Below are 20,178 nucleotides of genomic sequence, written 5' to 3'. Positions count from 1 at the left end.
CTCCTTGGCGAGGGGTCCCCTGGGGGGGGGGTGTCCGGTCCTCAATCCGCGCCCTCCGGCGCTGACACCCCAAACCTCCCGGCCTGGTTCCTCCCTGTAGACCTGGCGCCGGCCGGAGCGGCCGTACCCGCGCGGAGATCCTGGGGCCTGCGGGATCTTCGCGGCTCGCTCTGGTTTATCGCGCGTCACGGTCTCTATAAATGACGTTTTCTCACTTAAAACGAGCGGTTGCGAATGAGCCCCGGGTAGTTCCTGTGTCCAGCAGAAAATGCGGAGTTTAAAGAGTTCTTGTTGCCTCACTTCCAGCGACCCCCGGTTTACCCCCGTCAAGGGATGCGAGCTGCCCGCCGGGTCAGGCGGCCACCGAATCAACCGGGACACTCCAGCGCTGGGAATCCGAAGCGACACAAAAAAACGGGAGTATAAATACGGGAACATCTTGCCGCAACGCGCTGGGTGTTTCACAACTTGCTTCGCCCTCGTGCAGAGGCTCCGTCGGCTGCGACGCTGGGGAGAATCAACCCCGGCTTTACCTGCGGCTCCGGCAAATTGTAGCCCGGTTCAGGAGCAGACAACAGGCTGAAAGAAATTCTCCTTGTTGAGTGTTTGAGAAACACGGTCTTGCCATCAAGGGCTGCTTTGCCTCCCCCAGCCGCTCCTGGGCGTCCTGCTCGGTGTCCCGGGGGCAGAAGTTGGAGGGGTTCATCAGTGGCGACTCTTCTCCGACCCCATCAGGTTTGTCAGCTGCAAGGAGGACATTTCCGTGGGGAAGAGGGTGGCGTGTTGGTCCCCGTCCCTTACGCGATGCCTGTGGGAATCGCGACGGTGCTGCATAGTGCCGGGCTGGGCGCAGAGAAGGAGCTGAAGTCAGACCGTGAGGGTCCTGCTGCTGCTGCGAGCTGGGGCTGCGCTCTGACCCTGCCCTAACCCTTGCCGAATTATTTCCGAGGGGTTTTATCCTGCAACAAGCCAAGCCCCTGGCTGTGCCAGCTGACTTTCCTGCTCCCGAGCTGCCTCTGCTCGGGGTCGGCTTGTATTTTGAGTGTGGCTGGGTGTGCACGGGCTCTGGGTGGAAGGCAGAAGCTGTGTAGGAGAGGGCTGCCCCGACACCGGCCTTGGACTCACGGTCCCGTCAAAGCCCTCATTTCCCCGGGGCGGAGGGTGACTGGTGCAGCACTCGTGCTTGGAAAATGACTGGCTCCGCGTCCAGGCCTTGAGTCACCGGTTCGTGCCGTCGTCGCGGGCTGTTGTTTTCCATTCGTAAAGCGCGAGCGATGACCTGCTGTTTATAACTCGGAGAGCATCGCTTGTTGGGAGACCGAAGAGCCGAGCTCTGGGACGGGGTCTCTGCCTCTCCTGGCACAAGGCTTGATTCGAACAAGCCATTCCCAAAGAATTTGGCTGTTTTGCAGCAGTTTGGTAAATAAACAGCTCTGCTCTCGCACTGGCGATTCTCTTCCTCGGTAGGTTTAACCGCGCCAGCTTGCTGGCTGTTTTTATTTCTCACTTGTTTTATTTTCTTTGTTTTACTCGAGCTGTTGTGCTCTGCTTGCCTAGCCTCTGGGGTGGTGACTACTGGGAAACGATGTGGCTTTTTTTTTCTGCTGTAGATGTGCTTGTCTCTGCGTTTGCGCCTCCATCCCATCTCTTACGCTTTCAAGATCACAAAGAACAGCCATGGCTTTCCAGGATCTGCCTGGAAGAGCTTCGGTGCCCTCCGGTTCCTTCTAGAGCCGGCCAGCCCGGCGCCGGGGCTGCCGGTCTGATTTCCCCGTATTTCACCAAAGACTTGCGTTAGGTGAAATCCACCTCGGAGCTGGTTTGTTGCACTCATTGTTGAGGAAAATGCTGTCCCAACAGAAGCGGTGCCATGTGGATTTGCGACGCTGGAGCAAACTGGTTGGACTGGTTGTGGTGGGAGTGGAGAGTCCCGTGGCGAAGGCGGCGGGTGTCCTCCCCGACGTCTCACCTCCTGCAGATGCTGGGAGAGGCGATGCCAGCAAAGGAGCGTGTGTTTTGGGGGAATACCACTGACTTAGTAAAATCTGGATGAGGTCTTTGCAAAAACACCGCTGTCACCCCCTCCCCTGCAACCGGCTGGGGTGGCCGACACCGAGAGCACGGACAGCGGGTGCAGTCCTGGAGCTGAAACACCCACGCTGCCTCTCCGGGCATGAGAAGTGCCACCCTGTGCCCACGGCTTGCTTCTCCCACCCTTGGGTCTCTGCCCCCAGCTCTTGCACCTTGAATTTGTCTTGGGTGGGATGCGTTGCTTGTTTGCAGGGTGTATGCAGGAGGTGGTGGGGAAAGGGGCAGAGGCTGCCCGGCCCCGAGGAGCCTGATGCTGCCTGAACCTCCCATGCAGAGGGCAGAGACGGGGACGGCTCTCTGTGGTCCTTGTCGACCGCTGCTGTCGCTTAGGTGTCTCCTCGCTCCCCCCAGAAACCCCCAGCAGCGCCTGGAGCCTCTGAGCCAGAGGTTAACGTTCCTGTAATCACTGCACTCCCCCATTTCTGTGTTGCAACCCGAAGAAAGGAAATCTTATGACAAGTCGTGGCGAAAACAGTTTCCTTTTCTGTGAAATTGTCTGTGAACTCTGGAAACACTGAGGATTGATCTGGGGTTTGTCCCCAGAGAGCTCTTGACCTGCTGCTCCGAGCGGGACTGGCTGGTGTGGTATATGCATGGGACACTCTGGGTCTGGGACGCTCTGGATTTGGGCTGCTCCAGGTCTGGGACGCTCTGGGTTCGGGCTGCTCTGGGTTTAGGCTGCTCCAGATTTGGGCTGCTCTGGATTTGGGCCACCGCTGCCTTCAGGACCGGCCGTGGCCGTGTTTTTTTTTTCTGCTGTAGATGTGCTTGTCTCTGCGTTTGCGCCTCCATCCCATCTCTTACGCTTTCAAGATCACAAAGAACAGCCATGGCTTTCCAGGATCTGCCTGGAAGAGCTTCGGTGCCCTCCGGTTCCTTCTAGAGCCGGCCAGCCCGGCGCCGGGGCTGCCGGTCTGATTTCCCTGTATTTCACCAAAGACTTGCGTTAGGTGAAATCCGCCTTGGAGCTGGTTCGTTGCACTCATTATTGAGGAAAACACTGTCCCAACAGAAGCGGTGCCATGTGGATTTGCGACGCTGGAGCAAACTGGTTGGACTGGTTGTGGTGGGAGTGGAGAGTCCCGTGGCGAAGGCGGCGGGTGTCCTCCCCGACGTCTCACCTCCTGCAGATGCTGGGAGAGATGATGCCGGCAAAGGAGCGTGTGTTTTGGGGGAATACCACTGACTTAGTAAAATCTGGATGAGGTCTTTGCAAAAACACCGCTGTCACCCCCTCCCCTGCAACCGGCTGGGGTGGCCGACACCGAGAGCACGGACAGCGGGTGCAGTCCTGGAGCTGAAACACCCACGCTGCCTCTCCGGGCATGAGAAGTGCCACCCTGTGCCCACGGCTTGCTTCTCCCACCCTTGGGTCTCTGCCCCCAGCTCTTGCACCTTGAATTTGTCTTGGGTGGGATGCGTTGCTTGTTTGCAGGGTGTATGCAGGAGGTGGTGGGGAAAGGGGCAGAGGCTGCCCGGCCCCGAGGAGCCTGATGCTGCCTGAACCTCCCATGCAGAGGGCAGAGACGGGGACGGCTCTCTGTGGTCCTTGTCGACCGCTGCTGTCGCTTAGGTGTCTCCTCGCTCCCCCCAGAAACCCCCAGCAGCGCCTGGAGCCTCTGAGCCAGAGGTTAACGTTCCTGTAATCACTGCACTCCCCCATTTCTGTGTTGCAACCCGAAGAAAGGAAATCTTATGACAAGTCGTGGCGAAAACAGTTTCCTTTTCTGTGAAATTGTCTGTGAACTCTGGAAACACTGAGGATTGATCTGGGGTTTGTCCCCAGAGAGCTCTTGACCTGCTGCTCCGAGTGGGACTGGCTGGTGTGGTATATGCACGGGACACTCTGGGTCTGGGACGCTCTGGATTTGGGCTGCTCCAGGTCTGGGACGCTCTGGGTTCGGGCTGCTCTGGGTTTAGGCTGCTCCAGATTTGGGCTGCTCTGGATTTGGGCCACCGCTGCCTTCAGGACCGGCCGTGGCCGTGTAAGAGCTGGTCTGCAAACCATGCTTCTACCCTGGTCTGACGGCTCATGGTGCAGGGAGAGGGGCAGGCTGAGGCTGTCAGCTCTGCTTGGGGGAAAGCTGCGGGGTTTTTGTGCTGGCTTGGAAATAAAATCTGAAGTATCGATGCCATACCAAGCCCGTTGTCTGCCGTGGACGTGCCCAAACCCTGCTGTCAACTGCTGGGCTCTGTCCTTCTCCACCTGGATGGCAAGTGCTTCCAACTCAAGGGAATAAATTTCTTCTCCATCCTCTCACACCCTTAGAAAGCTTTACAGCGGTAGCTGGTGCTGGAGCATCTTTCAGACCCTTTTCAGCACCAGGACACGCTGTGTTTGAGCGGGAGCACAGCACCAGGACACGCTGTGTCGGGGACGCAGCCGTGCGGCGGGCGTCATCGCCAACAGCCACGTGCGTTGCTCACAGAGCCTCCAGGCACAGCCTGGTTTCGGCAGGCGGCTCTGAAGAAGAGGGCAGGAGGCCAAAAGTCAGAAGTCAGAGGTCCCTCGTTGTCTGCAGACACCCTGCAGCTGCAGATGACCCCAGCGAGGCTGCCGCTGCCTGCTCGGCTCTGGTTTTGCCAGGGTTTCCTGTAGTGGGAGGGCACTGATTTTCCTCTCTCCCACCAAAGCCAGCTGCAGCAGAGCAGCCCTGCCGTATGCAGCCCCCAGGAGCGGGGAGATCCTGGGCGGTCCAGCATCTGCCTCTGAACGGAGCGACTGTAAACCTGATGGAGAACCAGCATCCTTCCTTCCCGGCTTCCCAGACAGCTCTGCGCCGTCAGGGCGAGCACCCTCCGAGAAGGGTCTGTCCCGGCCGGGTTTGGCAGCAGCATTGCTCCTCCGGCGAGTACCGGAGGGATGAGCTGCTGTCACCTCTGCCCAGGGTCTGCTGGGGGGTGACACCCCTCTGTCTGGGCCACCTTAATGCCATTCACAAGGTTTTTGGGTGCCGTCGTTCAGGCTCACTCGCTAAATGGCTGTTTTGATGCCCTTACTGGCGCCTGGGCATTGCAGGTGATGTAGAAACAGAAGGGAAGCAGTCCCTGGCCCTGCGTGCATCGCTGCTGGCTTGACCAGCCCGGCGTCTCACCCAGGTTTAGAGCTGCCTGTGGGCAGCGTGCAAGGGTTAATTGCCCCCTCTTGCAAGGGTTAATTACTCTCTCTCAGTCTCTTGGCCACTCTCTGTTTTGCCTGAAACTGTCCTGGTCCCTGGGGAGCGTGGTGTGTTTTGATGTGGTCGTGGGTCGGTCCCAGCTTGAATCCGGCAGTGGTCTGGCCGTGAGTGCTTGCAAAATGCCTCGGTGCGTGATCCGTGCCTCTTGCCTGACGCCGGGTGCGCTTTGCGTGGCAGGCGAGTTAGATGTAAACCAAACGGGTGCTCAGACGTGTTCCTCCTCCTTGTCCCAAAGGTGACATGTGAAGGCAGCGCCCGGCACGGGGAGCGGCAGCAGCTGAGATGCATTCGAGCCACGCCAATGACCCCAAGGAAGCCATACAGGTGAGCGAGATGCCCTGAACCTCCCCAAATAGCTCCAGTTACTCCCCGGTGCAACTCGAGTTGCCAGTGGGGACGTGGTAGGACTTGTCAGTGCTGCCAGCTGGGATTGGGATGGTTTATACGGGCAAAGGGTGGCTCGCGCTTTCCGGCAGAGAGAATCCTTGATGGTTTGGCTGGTTTGGGGCGGGTTAAAGCAAATCAAACGCTCTGAGCAACCTGATCGAGTTGAAGATGTCCCTGCCCACGGCGGGGGGTTGGACTAGCTGACCTTTAGAGGTCCCTTCCAACCCAAACTATTCTATGATTCTATGAAATAGGGTAGCCATGAGTTAAATGACACCAGACTCTTACCTTGGGCTTTGCCCCTCGTGGCAAGACCCAGCGTGGGGCGGGGGAAGGTGTTCAGCCCTGATACCTGGGTGAAGGAGCACTGCTGCTCTGTATATTTAGGGTTTCTTTACCCAGCTTTGGGAGTCTAAACACGTTTAATGAGCAAAGCTCAAACCCAGTGGTTAAAACTGGGTGTTTAATTCATCCCACAGCAGAATTAATTCACGGACGACAGATAAAATCATTTGCACTCCTTAATCCTGTTAGCCCACGGTTGCTGCTTGCAGGTGGGTTGCTTGTGCTAGCAGATCTGCGGGGCAGCTGGAAAGCAGCTCCTGCTGCAAGAGGCACCCCCTGATACGGGCAGGGAGAAGGTCCCTGTTCCCCCCAGCTGTTGTCCTTGAACTACAGCTGCTGGAAATCTTATTTAGATGCTGAAAAAAAATATCCTGGGCTGGAAATTTAATACGGGTTTGTGCGGCCGACCCAGGCTCGAGTCAAAATCTGCCCCGCCCCAGTCGCAGCCGGCTGGTGCCGTTCAGCGTTGGCCTTGAATGCTGCGGGATTGATGCCGAAACGTGAATTGTTTGATGGGGTCCTGGCTGAATTTGCAGTGTTTGCCAAATGCCTGCTGGCAAGTGCAACTTTCATTTTAAATAAGGTTGATTGAGACATCCGGGCTCAGCTGCGTTAGGAAAAAACATCCTCTCCACCAGCGTAGAATTGTTAAATTCACTGAACTTGCTTCTTTTCAACTGGTATGAGAAGGGAATCAAAGCTGCTGGAAGGTAAAATTCCCGTGTTCCTGCTTCGAAGCCCACCGAGGCTCTCCGAAGGCAGCAGCTAAACCCCAGCCGTCCACCAGCGTAGAATTGTTAAATTCACTGAACTTGCTTCTTTTCAACTGGTATGAGAAGGGAATGCTGGAAGCTGGAAGGTAAAATTCCCGTGTTCCTGCTTCGAAGCCCACCGAGGCTCTCCGAAGGCAGCAGCTAAACCCCAGCCGTCCTTCCAAAAGCATCTTTTTTGGGGGGGGCCGTCCCCGGCAGTGCCCGTGGGTTAATCGACACGGATGAGCTGCTGAGAGCGAAATCGATGGCTTTGATTTCCGCTGGCGGGACTCGTTGGCGCGTCACATGCTGCTCGGGCTGGTCTGCATGAGTTCAAGTGGTATCGCAGCCCTTGTTACGGGTTACCTCCTTCGCGTTTCTCGTTTATCACCCATGCTTATTTAATCCCTGTGTTTCCTCCGAGCAAGCCCCTGGAAAGAGCTGACTTCTTTTTTTTCCCCATCCTCTTAAGCAATTTGGTGTCTGCAGAGGAAGCACCGCACGCTCTAAAGGCAACCCCAGCAACCTGGTGGGTCCCAAAACGCTGGCTAAAATTGCATAAATTTACTCATTTAAAAAACGAAAAATAAACAAAAACAACAGATGAACTGTGATGCCAAGAGCGTGAGTCCCCAGCTTGACCAGTTCGGCTGTAGTGCTCCCTAACAGCCGCCGCAAAGCACGGGGATGAAGCAGGAGTCGCGTGGTGCTTCGCTCTGCACGAGCCTTGCAGTTTTTGAGCCCTTTTATATGAAATCTTTCCTAATACTTAATTTTTTTATAATGCAAGCATGTACTCCCTGTCTTGCAGCTGATCAAAAAGCAACTGGTGAACGCCATCAAGGCGTTGCAGAAGCAGTACGTGACCTCGGATGCCGTCGTAACCAGCGACGATGGGAACGCGAACACCCTCTGCAGCGCCCTGGAAGCTGTCTTTGTGCACGGGCTGAAGGCGAAGCACATAAAGGCAGAGAGTGGGGGGAAAGGGAAGAAAGCAGGGGGTCGGGGACCGCTTCCCCAGCCGGTCTTCTGGGGTCTGCTGAAGAGCATCACCCATCGGTGAGTGCCCGTCCCTGCCGAAAGGTGTTTTACACGCTCGGGTTTATCCCCTCTTTTTGGTGCCAAAGCCACAAAATTCGGGGAATGGTGAACAGGAGGATGGCTCGATGGAAAGATACGTCTCTACCCCATCCCGTGTGCTCAGTCCCTTCAGTGGGAGGGAGAGATGCTCTCGCAGGGTGTCTCGGGGGGCTGGGGCTACCCGGGACCGCCGGGAGGTGCAGGTAGGAGAGCAAAGCCCCCGCGATGCCAAGCGATGCAGGGCTGGGCACCCAGTGCTGTCAGCACGGCCCCTCTCAGTGTGTGCAAGGGCTAAAGGGCCATTTAGGCGTGAGTCCATGTCCCCAAACAGTTAAGGAATGAAACGCTGCTGCCAGCTTAGGGCACACCCCTCTCTTATTTATTTTTGGGTGCCAGGCTGTATATGAGAACTCCGTGTCCCCGGTGGGACCCTGCTGACCGCACTGGCGTACGGCAGCAGTGGGTTACGGGATGCACGGCGCCGGGGTCTGGTCTCTCTTCTGACCTGGACCTGCTTGGGATGCTTGGCCTCCATTTCCCCGTGTCCCAAGCAGATGGACATCACTGACCTGATGTGTGAGCTTTGAGGAGGTCTCACCTGGGTAACTGTCGTGATTTGCTGGGTTTTTTTCTGAACCGCTCCCTAAGCAGAGTCCTCTCACACTACATAAGAGCCCACACGCAAATAGTTTTGAAAGCCTTATCCAGCTCCATCACCGACTCTTAAATTATGAAAGAACGGATGAAAATAACTCTTTCACATGCTACGGGGGATATTTTTGTGCCCTTTGAAGGATTTTTCTTCTTTCTTGAGAGACAGAGTAAAAAAAAAAAAAACTTACAAAACTTTTGCTCTGCTTCTGTGGCATCTGCAGCGCCGATGTGAGCTGGGGCCAGGGGGGATTAGGGAGTGCGGTGTCGCACCCCGTGATGGACCGAAAACGGAGCCGCTCACATCCTTTTCTGTACTTTCTCTCCCTTTCCCCAGAAATATTGTCTCGGAGCTGGAACAACTCATCTTTATCAATACGGACGTCGGCCCTGTCGGACCCTGGCTGAGGCTGGCTTTGAACGATGGCCTCGTGGAGTGTTACTTGAAGCTGCTGCTGCGGGAGAGGTCCCGGCTGCCCGAATACTACCAAGCAACCGCCCTGCTCTTAGATGCTGAAGAGTGCGAGTTTCTCCTTAGCTACTTGCAGGGCTTAACGTCCTTAACCTTCGAGCTCTCCTATAAATCAGCTGTTTTGAACGAGTGGACCATCACCCCTCTGTCCCTCTCTGGTCTGTGTCCTGTTTCAGAGCTGCTGGAGCCCCTCACGTCCTCGACATCCGAACCCCACAGAAAAGCATCGCTGGGTTCGATCAGTAATATTGTCTCGGAGCTGGAACAACTCATCTTTATCAATACGGACGTCGGCCGCTGCCGAGCCTGGCTGAGGCTGGCTTTGAACGATGGCCTCGTGGAGTGTTACTTGAAGCTGCTGCTGCGGGAGAGGTCCCGGCTGCCCGAATACTACCAAGCAACCGCCCTGCTCTTAGATGCTGAAGAGTGCGAGTTTCTCCTTAGCTACTTGCAGGGCTTAACGTCCTTAACCTTCGAGCTCTCCTATAAATCAGCTGTTTTGAACGAGTGGACCATCACCCCTCTGTCCCTCTCTGGTCTGTGTCCTGTTTCAGAGCTGCTGGAGCCCCTCACGTCCTCGACATCCGAACCCCACAGAAAAGCATCGCTGGGTTCGATCTCCCAATCATCGGGGTCGGACGAGATCGAGATTCAACCCTCCGTCCTACCCATCGGCAAAGCCAGCAGCAAAATCAAGCTCACGTCGTCCTCGTTGAGCCTTAACACCACGAGCTCGTCCCAGCTCTCCTCCAGTCTGGGCTCCGACAGCATCCTCCCGGCTCACTGCGCCCGCAGTCCCGAGCGGAGCGAGGAGCCGCTCTCCTGCGACTCCGACCTGGGGACGGCCACCGCCGAGGACCTGGACAGGTCGCTGCTAGAGTGAGTCTTTTCCCAGATTCTCTCTTCAAAGGGATTTTTAACCCTCTCCTGGGCTCTCATTTATTTTCTTTCTATAGGCAGGAAGGCTTTCTCCCCTGTTTTTCTTTAACAAGCTATTTTTTTTCCTCCTGGAAAGAGCCTGAAAGGTAAAAAGAAACGCTCGGCACGGCTTGCTGGGACCCTGCTGCCATGGCAAATGAGCTTCTGGCCACTGAAGTGTGTGTCTGTCCTCTTTACTGGGGCAGAAACGTCAGAAAAATGCTGCTCCCTGGTTTCAGGAATGTCACATCTCCCTGGCGTACGCTGGGGGATGCTCCGGGGCTTTCTGTGGGGGGAAAGAAATGAGTTTGGTCACAGGAAAGGGTTGTAATTTGCAGCTTTGGCAGATAATTGAGAGGAGGGAGGTTGTTAGTTTGTCATCCTCGTGATTTATTTTTGCCAAACACCCAGCACAAAGATTTCCAGCGGGTTATATAAGCTCTGAGTAATCAGTAAATATTTTCCCTGCCACCTTTAAAACCTGGCTCTGAAGGAGCCTGGCTTGGGGGTGCTGGCTGGCGAAGGCACCCTCTTCCCGATAAGGGTCTTGGAGAGGGTTTAGAGCTGCAGTCTGTTCCTCCCCATCGATAGCGGCGGCATTACCTACTTCTAGGATTTTGCATCTTAAGATGATCCTGGAAGAACCTGCCTTGATTGGATTAAACTCGTGATGGAAAGACGTCGTTTTGAATTTTAATCTTGGGCTGGTTTAACTCAACCTAGCTGGCGGCGAAGCAGGGGCATGGGAACAACGTCTCGTCTGGCCGGGCTCCACTAATAATTGCTCGTTAACGGTTATGAAAATATTTGAAATTTGGCACACGGTCCGCGGCCGGATACGTGTCCAGGAGCCGTACGTGGGGCTGGGGCTGCGGGGAGCACCCAGCGCCCTCCCTCCATTAGGAGGTGTCCATCAGAAGCAAATTACTACGCCCCGTTAACGGGCGTAGTTAGGAAACACATCCTTTACAGGCAGGGTCCTTGCCTGCAGTGGGGTTGACTGCTGCTCCGTAGGGCACAAATCACACCTTTTTCTGTTAGCAGGGCTGGTGCCACGGGGTTTTGTTGCAGCTGTACAGCGCTGCCAGCCCGCAGGAGACGAGCAGTGATGCTGAGCCCTTTTTTTTGGGGTGGTTACAATTTGCAATAACTGGGGTTTTTTATAGGTTCTGGTTAACGTAGCTACGTTCCAACTGCTCGCTTTTCTGTTTCCAGGGTGTTGTCAGAGTTCAGCAAAGCCAAGCCAAGCCTGGAAGCCCCGGAGGGAGGGCTGGTCCCCGGCGTGCTGAGCTGCTCCCCAGGGCAGCGTGCCTGCCCCCCAGCCGCACCGCCCGTCCCCCCGGCACCGTCCCGCGGAGCTTGCCGGCAACCGCCTCCCAACGCCGACAGTCCACGCTCCGCTCGGACAGGCGACCTGGCGACCGCCAGCGATGGGGATGGAGGTGCAGCACCGCAAGCCAGCGGCACAGCCGGCGTTTCGGCCACACGGCGTGGCGGTCCGAGTGGAGGAGAGACAGGCAGAAGCGGCACGGTCAGCGGCAGCGAGGCAAGCCAGGCTGTCTGCAGCCCGACGGCCGAATACCTCCTTTCTCCGCTGCTAGGTTGTCCGGTAGGTCTTACAGCTCATTTGCTATCAGTCTCCTTGTTTTTATGCTTCCTGACCAGCACGTCTAATGGAAAAGGAAAATAAAACTGGTGACAGCTTCTGGGTAGGCACCAGTTTCTCCAAACTCTCATCTTCCGTGCTGCTTCCAGTCTTCCGACAGCAAGTTGGGTGTAAGTGATGCTCCCTGCTCCATGAGCATCTTCCTGGACCCCGTGGAGCTGTGTCCATGTAGCTGCCCTGGGAAAAACTGGGTCGAAGTCGATATTCCCTGGTAAAAGAGGCACCAAGGCTTTTGAAACCCTGCCTGGCCTGCCAGTCGTTCCTCACCAAGAGTGGCCACAACAGGCAGTTTTTGGTTTTGTTAACGATATCTGGAGAGCGATGAGCTCTTGCACAAATCTGGCCGTAGGCTGTGTGCAAGCCGATAAAACAGCCTGAGAGTCGAATTTCTCATGGGGACTTTTCTTCATTTATGGTCCACCTAAGAGGAGGGAAAAGGGTTGGCTGGATGGGAAGCAAAGTTTTCCAGTGGAAAAATATTCACACAAGACATCTGTTCCCAGAGCAGGATGGCATTCCTTGGTGCTTAGGCTAGCTTAAACTGTGGGGGATTTCTCCTGCTGCCACTGAGGAGATGATCCACTTGCTTTTGCTTTTAGGAAACTCTTTGAAGAGCCCTGTCCTCTGTCTAATTTGTTACTGACTTTGCCGTCCTGGTTCCCGTCGTTTCCGTCCTGGTGAGGTTAGGATATACTTCATACCCCCCTAAAGGGTTTCTCTTTTTGGTCCCTGCTCCTTTCAGCTCCCTCCCAGTTATCCCGTTTCCGCTGCTTCCTCGTGGCGTTGGGCCAGTTTGACCTAATCTATGTATAACATACGGTGTCAACAGGAAATTCCCCCCTGCTTTCTCATGACTCACGGAGCAACCTGCGTTCCTGGTCCGGGAGTAAGCCGAGCCTGCCTGTATGTTGGGAGCTGCACCGCAAGCCACCCGCGATCCTGGCTGCAGGGTGGCGATGGCTCTTCTGCTGTCATTTAGTTCGTTGTTCAGAATAAAAGGCTCTTGGAAAGCGCGGTAGGGTAGTTGAGAGGTCGTTCCCGGTGGGATGCAGCCCCGGAAGGGATGCGCTGGGTCTAGGGAAGCTGCTCCCTTTTGCTGGAGCACTGAGCTGGGTCGTGTTTTGCTCCTGGTGTTTGTTCGGGGACCTTGGCCCAGAACCTCGCTCCGTTCTTGTAGCCAGAAAAACTCCTGGAGAAGTTACAGCTGTGGGTTTTTTTCAGCTTAACGAGCTTTCTTCTGCTTGTGGGTCTCATCCCCTCCTGACATATGGAGACAAAGGTTTCCTCTGCCTTCCCTGCCTTACGTTTTGCCTGTACTGATCAGGCCTGGTGTTTGTAGCATCTGCTTGTAGGCCATGGGTCTCTATTTCATCCTAGACGTCTTCTCTGTACCTCGCCCCATCTCTGTTCTTCCTGGAACGAGGATGGTGCCGCTGCTCCAGGCAAGCTGGTACCCTTCCACGGCAGGGCTGGTTTCTCACCCTCTATCAGAAATATTTCCAGGACCAAATATCTTGTATGTGGTTACTGCAGGGAATGTGCTCTCCCTCTGAGCCCCTCGATGATTTTAGGGGGAGAGAACTGATCAATTTTGGACTTTATAATCCCAGCAGTATATAATCCCGATATTTGCCAGCTGCCAACGCAGTCCCACGGAGCATTCCCTGATCGGAGGGAGCAGGGGAGCCATCTGCGTGGGGACGGCCAGCATCGCTGCTTGGGATCCAGACTGCGCAGGAGCAGCCCCCGTGGGGGGGTCACTGTGGGCACACGTGTTTGAGGGGCGCAGGGCGTTCAATAAGTTTGATAACTAATTTTTTTTATTATTTTTTTTATTTTAAACAGAAAAGAAAGAGCTGGATCTCGGAAGATGATTTCTACAGGCCTTCTCCGGGAGAGAGCAGTGAAAGCACAGCTGACACCAATGGCTTTGGGCCGGAGGGGGCTGGCGAGGGTCCGGCCCCAGGGCTCATTAGCGCTCTTGACTTGGAAAGGCTGTCGGTGCCGTCCTCGGAGAGCGGAAAGCCCAAAATGTCACCCGAACGGGAACAAAAGGGCTTCAGCGTTGTGCATCGCAGGCAGATGGGTACGTGCCGCCCTGCCCTCTCCTGCTTTCGTCAGGTGTCTACGCTGGGCAGTGCTCAGGGGCTGGGGGGGGTGTTTTGGGTGACGGGCAGTTTGGGAAGCACAGTTTGCCATTGCTGAGCTGATGGCAGCACTAAAAGCTGCAGAAGGCAGTGGGCCAGCTTCCCTTGGTGTTGCTGAGCCCACGATAGCTCTGGAGGGAAGTGTCTTAGGAGGAGAGGAGGTATGCTGGGTGTCTCTGTCCCCGCGTCTCTGCCCACTCTGCGGAACACGTTTCCTTTATGCCGTCCCACTCATTCTCAGCCTCAAAACCCAAATCCATGCAGAGACAGATTATGGAGACTGAGGTCCTGTAAACTCCTGCCCCATCCCACGGTCCACCAGGACCAGCTCTCAAAGCTGCAATGCCTCTGGTTGCTCGCTGTGAGCCGCCCGTTGGCTTTTCTCTTTCCACCAACTTCCCCTTTTTCCTTTAAACTAAGACATCTGCTTTTGCCCCAGGTCTTTCCAACCCTTTCCGAGGGCTGCTGAAGCTGGGCAGCCTGGAGCGGAGAGGAGCCATGGGGATATGGAAGGAGTTTTCCTGCGAGCTGTCGCCACTGGAGCTCCAGCTCTTCCTGGACCACGAGGACCGCATCTGCGTCGAGAGCTATTCCCTGCTGCGGTGCGAGTCGCTGGCACTGACGCACTCGGACGGCCGTTTCGAGCTGGTTTTCCTGGGGAAAAAACTCTACCTACGAGCTCCTTCTCGAGATGAGGCCGAGGACTGGTTGGACAGGATCCGCGAGGCACTGCAGAAGTGCCGGCCTCAGCTGGAGGAGGAGGAGTGGGAGTCGCTGGAGTATCCAGAAGACGGTGGCGAAGGCCAACCCATCCAGAGCGACTCCACTGCTCTTCTCCAGTACAGCGACGTGCCTGGGAACAGCTTTGACTGGACTCCAGCTCACGAACCGGAGCTGGATGCAATAAAAGAGGCTGTTCTGTACGTGGACGTAGACAAAACCTGGGTCCCCTTTATTTTTTCCCTGTCTCTAGAAACTTTAAAGTGCTTTAAAGTCAGAAACAAAGATAAAATTTTAAGCAACAGTTATGGTATAGAGACCATCCAGGACATCCTTCCAGACACGAGCCTTGGGGGACCCGCGTTCTTCAAGGTAATCACCTCCAAAGCTGTCCTGAAGCTGCAGGCTGAGAATGCAGAAGAAGCGGCCTCGTGGAGGGAGCTGGTCCGAGGGGTGCTCATGTCCTACCTGGAGAGCGCCGAGGAGGCGCTGACGCTGGGTGGCAGCTTGGACGGGCACTCCCAGGTCATCCTGAAGAACATCGTGAAGGAAAACAGCTTCTTGTTGCAATACCTGGTGGCCATCCCCGTGGAGAAGGGCCTGGACTCGCAGAGCTTCATCTGTGCAGGTATACGTTGGCTTGTCCAAAAACCCAGCTCCATCTTGGAGGATGATGTTGTTGCGTTCATTCAGATTAACGAGGTGACATCAAATTAGAGGTGCCCTGAGTCCTGCCAGCCCGTTGCAGGCCAGCTGCTGGTTTCCCCATCCAAACCCCCGGTAGCACCAAAGCCCCTCGGTGGTGCTTCACGTCCCCAGTGAGTGGCACCTTTGGTGGTCTGTGCGCACAGGGTGAGTCCCCCCATGCCGAATCCCACCCCAGCACAGGTCCAGCTGGGCTGCTACTGGGCTCCTGTTTACGATGCTTATGGTGTAGACAGTGGGGGTCTTGGCCTGAAGGCTACCTTAGGTGGACCTCAGATGGACCATTTTGTGGCCCCAACCTGCAGGGAAAGTGCAGTCAAGAGCAAATGCTGTTTTTCCGGTAGCGCAGCACAGGAGCGAGTACTGCAGTGGGTGTGACAAGCTGATTTTGCAAAACATTCATTTTACCTTCCACGAACGCCTCTCGGCACGCGGGGCGATGCTGGTGTAATAGGATAACGCTCGCTGACCTCCACAGGAGGTATAATTTGCTCTTTACCTTGGTAAGTTAATTAAATTTCAGATGTGTCTCCTGCTTCAATTATATTTCTTGCACCCTCCAGCAGGTTTTTTTTCTTTTAATCTCTCTTCTTTTTTTTTTTTTTTATATATATATTTTCCATTCTGTTTGGTCTCTACCTTCCCCTCCAGGCTCTGTCCTGCATCTTCCACCTACCAACAGATGGAAGCAGCAAGCCAAAAAGACAAATTCCCGGTTTTTCTGTGTAGGTTTTCTTAGGGGGCTGCCTGCCCTGCTTTCACCTCCCTCCCAGCCTGATAGCCGAGACTGGCGCAGGAGGGGTTTCCTTACGTGTCAGGGCGTAATGATAAAAGTTGGTTTTTTTTTTTTAATTAATTCAGAGAGCAACATCTGACCTCCATGAATTTTCTTCTCTTTTGGGACGCGCTCCAGCTACCCCGAAGTGTGAAGGATGGGGTGGCAAAGCCTTCCCGGAGGGTGGCAGAGGCTTGCTTATGCTTGGTCAGTTATTTTAGAGAACTGAATCCATTAAAAATAACACGAAGGGTTTTCCTGACTTCCCGGCTCCAAATGAGATGTGCTCGCTTTTCAAGTCGCTATAAAAACCCTGCAGATTTCCCCTGACACCCAAGCTAGGTTCCTCCTGGTTCCTCCGCCGCTATAATAAAGGCTTTTTTTGGCTTAACCCACCCCGACCTCATCCCTTGCAGGCGAGGATCCCTTGCAGACTTGGTTTTGGTACCCTGCAGTGGCAGCGGGAAAGAGAAGGGCTGAGCGAGGGCAAAATGGGGCAAAGCTACGGGAGGAGGTGATGGGGCAGGCGGGTGGGATTTAGGTTCTTCCCTAAACCACTGGGATGTTTCCAGAATTCACTTTTATTTCTCTTTCCTAAAAAAAAAAAAAAAAACCTAAACAATTGAACCACGTGATGGATAAAAGTGGGTTCAGGGATAGTCCAGACTCCTTTTTTTATGGAGGAAAAAGTGAAGCAGCTCCTGTTGGACCATCGTGGTCTTAAATCCACGGGGAAGGCGCTGGGGACCTCTCACCGAACGTCCTACAAGTGCTTTAACTGATCTCCAACGCTTCCGAAAACTTTCTTGCTCCATTCCCCCCTCCCAAAAGTTTCTCCCCCCGTCTTGGCGGCGATGGGAACGGGGTAGCATGGGTCCCCTCTCATCGCCTCGTCCCTGCTCCCTGCAGGCTGCTCCAGGCAGATTGGCTTCTCCTTCGCGAAGCCCAAGCTCTGCGCCTTCTCTGGTCTCTACTATTGCGACAGCTGCCACCGGGACGACGAGACGGTGATTCCCTCGCGCCTCATCCACAACTGGGATCTGACGAAACGCGGGGTAAGTCCAGGCTCGGTCGGTGCAGGGAGCGGGAAAATGCTCCTGCATCTGCCTGTGCTTCCTGAAGGTCCATCTGAACGTTTCCACCATCAACAGAGGTGGAGATGTCCACCCTACACCTCCTTCCGAGCCTCCTGGGCTGCTCCTTGGTGCATGCCCGCCTCTTGCCTCTCTCTGCCCCAGGTTTGCCGGCAGGCTTTGAAGTTCCTCACTCAGATCCGTAACCAGCCGTTGATCAACGTGAAGCTGGTCAACGAGAGCCTCTACGACCACGTGGAGAGGATGGGACGGATCCACCGGAGCAGGGAACAGCTGAAGCTGCTGGGAGATTATCTCATCATGTGCCGCAGCGGGGCCCTGAAGGAGCTGAGCAAGCGGTGAGGTCCCTCTCTGGGTGACACTATGCCTGCATCCCCCTCTTTGCACCCTGATGGTCTCCTGGTCCTCCTCATCGCTCGCCGTTGGAGCAGGGAGCGATGCTGCCAAGGCGCGGGCTGGTTTTTAGCTCCATGTCATCTGCTCTAAGGAGTTGTCCGTCTGTTGGCTGGGTTGGAACGTTGAGATGTGACTCAGGAAGCACCTTCCTGACCAAGGAGCTTCTGGCTGGACAGGAAACACCTGGGAAAATAGATGAGAGATTTATTTTCTTTTTCCCCCCTTTGAAATGCTCTCACACGATTTCCAGTGGCAGGGTTTGGGATGTGTGGCACGGTGCGAAAATCGGGTCTGCGGTGATTTTCAAGAGTCTGTATCATCCAGGCTCCTCCTTGCTCCAAAGCCGTTGGAGATGTGGTGGAAACCATCTACCATCTTCCTCTCTGTGCTTCTTTGCAGGCTTGATCACAGGCACTACCTCTTGGAGTGTCCCCACAAATACAGTGTCGCTGATCTGAGGCAGGTGAGAGCTTTTTGCGTGGTCGTAGGGGTTTTACTGCTGAAAACGTCCCGGTTTCTGTCGAGCATGGCACTTCGTCGTCATCATCAGTAGAAGGTTTCAAACAGCTTCATCCTCCTTTTGCCTTGCTCTCTTCCATCACGTGCACTCTGCAAGCTTGCACATCAGCTTCAAGGCAAATAATTGCCTTTAATTTGCCAAAATAATCGGCACAGGCCCGTATCCTCCGAGAACCATGGAGATCGTGCAAGAGAAATGTTCACCTCTGTAAGCCAGCATTGCTGCTAGTGCGTCTCCACGCAAACTTGTATCCGTTGCAAATAATGTTGGAGGTGATGGGGAGCTGGATTTCGCATCGACTCCAAAGCCAGGAGCCCCATCCTGGCAGGTTGTGGGTGCTGCTGCCGGCTCCCTCTGGGGTCCCCTTGCGACGCAGGCACGTGGGGGGTGGGTTGTTTTTGGAGGACAGCCTTGTCTTCACATGGCAGCACGAAGCATGGGTGTAATGTGGATTTTGCACGGTGCAAACCCGACAGGAGACGGGTTCCGCGCCCGCCTGACCTATCTCTGCCCTGCAGATAGCCGACGGCGTCTTTGAGACCTTCCTGCAGTCTCTGCTCCAGTTTGCTTCCCATCACGTCTACAACTGCGACCTGTGCACCCAGCGAGGCTTCATCTGCCAGATCTGCAACAGCAGCGACATCATTTTTCCCTTCGAGTTTGACACTACCACCAGGTGAGCGACGTCTCCGTCGCGTCCCGCTGCTGCGAAGCCACCCGAGCTTATGGCCTGGCTTTTCCCAGGAGCCTGGACTTGTCCCCTGGGTCCCCCTGTGGGGCTCTGTGCTTTCTAGGCACGTAGCCCCGGGGTGGCCTGGAAATAGCTCTGAGCTGGTTGTGTTCTAGGCGCGTAGCCCCGGGGTGGCCTGGAAATAGCCTCGCGTGGTACCCCCGTCCTCGTGGTACCCCCGTCCTCGTGGTACCCGTCAGCTCCAAGGGGTTTCCAACCAACTGGGCTGTTCCCGGGGTCCCCCCGGCCTCTGGGTACCCCCGTCCTCGTGGTACCCGTCAGCTCCAAGGTGTTTCCAACCAAAACTGGGCTGTTTGGGACAAGAGAGGACCACCCTCGCAGAGCCGAGGTGTCACCAAGCGAGGTGGCTTTGCAGATTGAACATGCGGAGCCACCCAGCACCTTGCCGTCAGCCTGCAAAAGCCTGGCTGGGTGTTGGGTCCCGGGGCAGCAGAGGGGCCAGGGGCAGGGGGAGGAGGATGATGAAGGTGCTGTGTGCCCTGCCTTGCTCACCCGGCCAACGTATCTCCCGTTCAAATTCAGTCCGGCCCCTTCCCAGGGGTTGCAGGAGGGAAGGAAAAGCAGCAGTGGGACTGTTCACACACCCCTCTACAGCCAAGGAGGGGAGGAAGGACACACAGACACGGATTTGGAGATCGATGGTGGGCAGCCCTGCGGGACGTGCTGGGGAGGTTCCCGGCAGGACGGGGAGCACTGGCTTTCATCTGGGTTTTTCTCCCGCCTGCAGAGCTCGCATCCTTTGCAGGCAGGGTCCTTGCCTGCAGTGGGATCAGCTGCTGCACGGGGTTCAGCAGCTGAGCAGACGTTGAAATCGGATGGGTGTGTTAGAAGAGGGGTGTTTATCCCCACCACCAGGGTTTTCTAAAGAAATCAATATCGAACCCTTCCAGCCCAGGAGCCTGGTCCATCGTAGGTGGAGAGAGATCCGCATCCCGACGGTTATTTGGTAATGAGTATAATCCTGGCAGAGAAGTTGCGACAGGCCGATGGTCTGCTTTGCCTGGCAGTCCCTGCAAGCGAGCAGCGACATCCAGAAGCTGCAGAAAATGCCAACGAGACCAGGGTCCTTGGGTACCCCGTGCGTTACGTGGTTGCAAATATTACCGGGGCGGCTGAGCAGGATTCCTCGCTCTCCCTCCTTGCCACAGGGACAGCATCGTGCTCGTTATCGAGGACAACATCCCCAGGGGACCAATTTTCCCTCGAAAAAGAGCGTACAGGCTCTGGAAAGAGCAGGCACGCGGGGCTGAGCTCCGCTGGCAGCCAGCCGGAGGTCTCATGTCCCGTAAAGCCGGGCTCTGAAGTTTGTTGACCTCTTTTTTTTTTTTTTTTCCCTGGCGGAGGAGGTTGTGCAGCAGGAAAGCGGCTCAACCAACTTCCTCGCCAAGCTAAACCCGGCTTCCTGCCCCTCTGCCCGCCCCGGGGGACAGCCAGCTGCCGGGGTCACACCGTCACTCACCGCAGGATGCGTCTGAAACGCTCCGAACAATAAACCCAGCCGGGCGCGGGACATTCGTTTCACAGCAGCA

The 20,178-nt window shown here is 55.6% G+C and overlaps 1 protein-coding gene across 1 annotated transcript in view; it reads left to right on the top strand.

The window, feature by feature from the left end:
• Positions 1-312: 312 nt before the first annotated feature.
• PLEKHM1 (pleckstrin homology and RUN domain containing M1) overlaps positions 313-20,178 on the top strand; it is a 21,487-nt gene continuing 1,621 nt past the window's right edge. The window contains exons 1-11 of the mRNA XM_009287869.2: positions 313-735; positions 5,506-5,594; positions 7,566-7,813; positions 9,201-9,836; positions 11,091-11,484; positions 13,387-13,627; positions 14,128-15,036; positions 16,798-16,943; positions 17,127-17,320; positions 17,778-17,841; positions 18,417-18,574. Of these exons, the coding sequence (XP_009286144.1) occupies positions 5,553-5,594; positions 7,566-7,813; positions 9,201-9,836; positions 11,091-11,484; positions 13,387-13,627; positions 14,128-15,036; positions 16,798-16,943; positions 17,127-17,320; positions 17,778-17,841; positions 18,417-18,574 (3,032 nt within the window). The 5' untranslated portion in view covers positions 313-735; positions 5,506-5,552. The remainder of the gene's footprint in view (positions 736-5,505; positions 5,595-7,565; positions 7,814-9,200; positions 9,837-11,090; positions 11,485-13,386; positions 13,628-14,127; positions 15,037-16,797; positions 16,944-17,126; positions 17,321-17,777; positions 17,842-18,416; positions 18,575-20,178) is intronic.

Source organism: Aptenodytes forsteri, unplaced genomic scaffold (genome assembly GCF_000699145.1).
Source record: "Aptenodytes forsteri isolate BGI_AS27 unplaced genomic scaffold, ASM69914v1 Scaffold249, whole genome shotgun sequence".
NCBI lineage: Eukaryota > Metazoa > Chordata > Aves > Sphenisciformes > Spheniscidae > Aptenodytes > Aptenodytes forsteri.
Note: the sequence above shows the minus strand (reverse complement) of the source record. Positions and strands in the feature narration are given on the sequence as shown.